The sequence below is a fragment of the Penaeus chinensis genome, chromosome 26, assembly GCF_019202785.1.
Source record: "Penaeus chinensis breed Huanghai No. 1 chromosome 26, ASM1920278v2, whole genome shotgun sequence".
NCBI classification, from domain to species: domain Eukaryota; kingdom Metazoa; phylum Arthropoda; class Malacostraca; order Decapoda; family Penaeidae; genus Penaeus; species Penaeus chinensis.
In genome coordinates, this window is record NC_061844.1 from 3,728,807 (window position 1) to 3,733,806 (window position 5,000).

General features: G+C 34.6%; 1 protein-coding gene across 1 annotated transcript in view; it reads right to left on the minus strand.

The window, feature by feature from the left end:
- The window catches only part of LOC125038973 (low-density lipoprotein receptor-related protein 1-like), a 53,400-nt gene that overhangs the window by 34,988 nt on the left and 13,412 nt on the right, over positions 1-5,000 (minus strand). Inside the window, exons 8-13 of the mRNA XM_047632690.1 lie at positions 4,765-4,911; positions 4,025-4,132; positions 3,668-3,827; positions 3,254-3,479; positions 2,757-2,931; positions 1,950-2,081 (exon numbers count right to left, since the gene is read on the minus strand). Coding sequence (XP_047488646.1) covers positions 1,950-2,081; positions 2,757-2,931; positions 3,254-3,479; positions 3,668-3,827; positions 4,025-4,132; positions 4,765-4,911 — 948 coding nt within the window. The remainder of the gene's footprint in view (positions 1-1,949; positions 2,082-2,756; positions 2,932-3,253; positions 3,480-3,667; positions 3,828-4,024; positions 4,133-4,764; positions 4,912-5,000) is intronic.

The following is a 5,000-nucleotide window of genomic DNA, read 5'->3' on the forward strand; positions in this document are numbered from 1 at the left end:
AACCTCCCCCTCCCACTTCTGTCTAAAAACAGCAACGGGACTTGGGACCCGTTATGTGTGGTTATGAGGCTTTCAAAAAGGTATGAATGATAAAATACAATACAGATCAACATAATAATGTGATAAATAATAAGATAAGAGAAATCGAACAATAACATCTCCAAGATTGCTACTAGCTCTTCTGAAATCTTAAATAATTTTTTTTTTTTCTTGCTGTTAGAAAAATGTATAAGCACAGTAATATGTGTGCAAAGATAACATCAAATACAACCAATGAAAGGAACTGTAAATAATGATATTCTGAGTCAAAGCTAGACTGCCAAAACAAATTTCTGTTTTATCGTTGGGTGACTAGTCTAGCCTGACTCAAAATATCACAATTTACCGTTCCATTCTTATTGTGCTTGCAAGTCATTTTGCTTCTTGTTTTACTCCATTACCATGTTGTACTGTATAAGACAGTGAGAGCAATAGCTAAGATTTTCAAAGCTTTAAAAAATGTACAATATATAAGATGAATATTGATAATAAAGAGACCTTCTAGGAGCTTCCTTCCACATCCACGCTCTTATATATTAGATTTGCGATCTTCTACTAAATATGTTTACAGAAGGTACTCCTCAGAACACTACAAACATTTAGAATGAAAGTGGTTTTACACTTCATTTACACCAAAGGCCACAAATGTTTAGAAAACTAGCAAAAGATATCAATACTCGTGATTTAAGCAGTTCGGGGAAAAATAATTAAGTACACTTTGTAAGAGCAGCACAAACTCTTCAAGATCTTTTAAAATGAGGAAAATTGTCTGTTCAGTTGTAGTAATAGTTTTCATAATATTGTTAATAACAATTATGATGAAAATCATGAGGACAATGGTTATCAGTTACTAATATCACTATAATTATCATCACATTATCAGTAAATCATAATTTACTATACCTTAAAAATATAATCCTGAAAAAGAAGGTTTATAGTGATGTTACCATAATCCATGATTTGTGTCAATAATAATGCTGATGCTGAAAATAATAATGCTGACAGTGAAGATGAAGATGACAATGATGACGACAATGATGATGGCAATGACAACGATGAAAAAAATTACTATATATTGACAATAAGAACAAGAGTAAAGAAACAAAAATTAGTGATTTATGTAGATACAGAATAGGTTGAGAACCAACTTTGTTTTACAAGTTTTTGATTGACAAATGGTACTTAGTCCATCATATAACTTATTAAAATCAACTAGTTTTCCTTACCAGATAAAAAATTGGAATACTATATCAAAGCACAATTATAACCCAGATGACCACACTATCCTTTATCATCTATTTAAATATTCAATTAGATAATCTATGAACATTATTTCAAGTTTGTTTGTTAATATACTCAGGGAATATGAAGATGTTGTGTAAACAAAATGTATACATAAGGGATTTCATAGTGAAGGTTGACTGAAAACCATTCAGTGGCTGTTGCTTTATATCAGGTATTCAAATAGTAAAAGTCTCTAGATTTACTGGACCCAAATAGAGAAAATGGTGCCTTAAATCTGAGGGGTTTGGCTAAGTTGTCATAAAAATTCATTCATTTCAGAAAAGGAGGATGTAACATTAATAAATTGCATAATGCCACTGCTTGATTTATCACGTCCAAAATTGCCCAAAAAATTGTTTCATTCAAGGTGACATTCAAGGCCTTCTCTATCTAAGGAACTTTCATCAAAACTTCAATCCAAAGTTGAAATCTATCTTCAAAAATTCTCTTAATTTCGTTTATAAGGCACCTCCCCATCTATTACCTGTAGCACTCTCCTTACAACTTAATTTTTCATCCTCACATCTATTCAATAAAAGAGTCCTTACATCTACAACCAATACTACCACAAGCCTTTAAAATACAGCTTGTAAAATCAATATATAAATACACCAAAAATACATTACCTACACAGGAGCCCCCAGGGCCAAGAATGTATCCTGGCTGACAGTGGCAAGATGCTACAGCCTGACCTTTCCTCCACAAAGGGATACATATGTGCTGGCAGCCACCATTGAAGATACCACAGGGATGATGCACTACAGAAGAATATCATCAGTATTCACACATATGTAAAACCAAAAAATAAAGATAACGAAGTACATAAGAAATAGATCATGACAGCTTATAACAGACATTAAAATAAAAGTTGATTTCTATCCTTTTAGCTATATATAAATATCTATATCTTACTGTGTAACTATCTACTTATCTAAATGCACATATAGTGTTAAACATAGATGAATGTATTTTAAGACCTTTCATTACAAGTATCTTAACCCATAGTTGCTGCAATGACAAAATTAGAAATCATGTCCATTGTTTGTTTTTCTTTTTTTGTCTTTACATATAGATGCTCTACAAGTGTTTAACACATTGCAGCTGGGTACATGTAGTAGATCTTTTTGCACATAGATGGCTCAACAAGTTATTCAGCCCCCAATGAGCCAATTACTAAATCCACGTGACCTCACCAATTTACTGCTTACCCTGAGTTATGGGGATTTTTCTTTTCTAAAGCTGTTGATGTTGTTGCTATTAACAACATGATTATCATAATGTTATTCGCCATACTAATATCAATAAAACAAGAAAAGAATCTTTCCAAAAATCAAGGAAAAGGGTAAACAGATGAAATGGGAAGGAATAGTAACTGACTCCTTGGTGCTTAAAAATTCAACTCAAATAATATCCTTAGGCTGGCAACATCTTACCTTCTGGCTGTCGTTGGCGATGAAAGACGTGAACGTGCATTGGCTCGGGTATGTCAGTGTGGAAGGTAGATACGTCATGGTTGTTGAACCTATTGACCACCTTGATGCTGTTGTCCTTCCAGCTCGTTATAAAGAGAGAATTCTCAAAGACCGAGATGCCAAATGGTCTTTCATCCTGGAGATAAAAAAGTTTTGGTTTCAAAAACTTTCTAAAACTAACAATGCATATGGAAGGCAGTTTAGTAATTAACTGTTTCAATAATTCATATACATATATAAATACTTAAACAAATGAGAATAAAATGTAAATATTGCTATCTAACTTATTATATCTCTGTCATTAATGTATGCACATGTCCACTTATGTGTATGCATACACATGTGCATGGATTTGTGTGTGATAGAAAGAGAGTAAAAACTTGTAATCTGCATTTCTTGTCAACTTAAAATGCAGAAGTCAATCTAGTCCCTAGTCAGCACCAAACCAGAAGACTTACTGTTTTCAACTTGATTATTATTCTTCTGTTCTCTCCATTGTAGTCTACTCTTTCAACATGACTCAAGTAGCCATCAACCCAGTACACATGTTGGTTTGGGTAATCAACAGTTACCCCAAAGGGATATACAATTTTGTTTATCACAATGGGCTGCCTCTCTGTTCCATCCATCAATGCTCTCTCCAATTTCGGTTCTGTTGTACCCCAGTTAGAAAAGAACATTAACCTGTAGGAAAAAAAATTGATAAATAAAAGTCCTTGACATCTCCCAAACCAAAAAGTAAATTAACATTCAAAGCAAAGTCATGAAATATTGAATTACTGCATGACAAGACTACTTTTACACCTTTTTTAGTTTTTCTTTTTTCAAAAACTTATATGTACATTTTCTACATCAGTTCTTCAAAATCTTACCCTGAACTCGGATCAAGAGCAATACCTCTTGGCTCATTCATAACAACATCTATGAGTGTTATACAAACGTTCATGGATTCATTACACATGAAGATCATTTCTCTTCTGTCAAGGATATACCAGTTCCCCGTAATCCAGTCTCTTGCAATGTCATGGACATCTGAAACATGCCGAATATATAATGATAAAGTGTCACTATTTTGTTAAAAAAAAAGAAGAAAAAAAAGACATATAAAATTGTTCATTCATATATCATTTGCTGACAAATGAAGCATATGCTCTATTCTTATAGAAAGAATTTAATTAACTATATATGATATATGTAAACAATGACAAATCCGAATTTAAAATACTTACGGTTAAGGCCATGCTGAGTGGGCTGAGGTATTATCCATGCATGGTTAAAATTGTCTGCAGATGCACACTTAAATATTGAATATGATGTGTTGGAACTCACCCAACAAACTGCAAAACAAAAATATTTCGTTCAGAGAGATAATTTTACAAATTTCTGAAAGATATTATAAGTGATGCCCATTATGTGTGATACACTTACACTTGCTATGGTATTCCTTTTATCATTCTTATTACATACACCTTTTTTTCTACTAAAATCAAAGACAGTCTAAAGAAAGTTCTAAATATTGCAACTGAACAAGAAATTTAAGTTACAAGTGAAAAATGGCTGAGACAGCTAGTAGCCCTTTAATGCTTAGAAATGAGGAACCTATTTCTGCCTCCTACTAGAGAGTTGGGCTCCATCCCTGTCCCTGCTTCACTCAGACTTCAGGCCTGGACTTTCCTCATCTCCAGCACAACCCTCTCTATGGACTTTGCTCCTCCCCCCCATGGCCCTCTCTCTGGACTTTGCTCCTGTTCCCCCTGCCTTTGCTCTGAACTTTGCTCCTCTCCCCCCTGGCCCTCTCTCTGGACTGTTCTCCCTGCCTTTGTTCTGGACTTTGCTCCTCTCCCTCTGGCCCTCTCTCTGGACTTTACTCTTCTCCCCCCCAGCCCTCTATCTCCCCTTCTCCCTTCTTCATCACTTCTATGTTCCCTCCCTCTTTCATTAACCTATCAAAACCTGAAAGCTTACCAACCTGAATTATTACGATGATCAAAGTTAAGAGTAACAGCATATTGCGAACTAATGCGAGTGTTTCCTGTCACAGCAGAGCCATTCAGGTACAGTCTTGCCAGACCAGAGTTGCTGGCATAGAGAAGGGTGGCTGGCTGCTCAGGAGGTTCTGAAATGAAATAACATTTAGTTGGGCTATCTTAGAGGAAATGTCTTTTTAATTAAATCCATGAAAAGTTTCCTGTTTTCACTGCACTC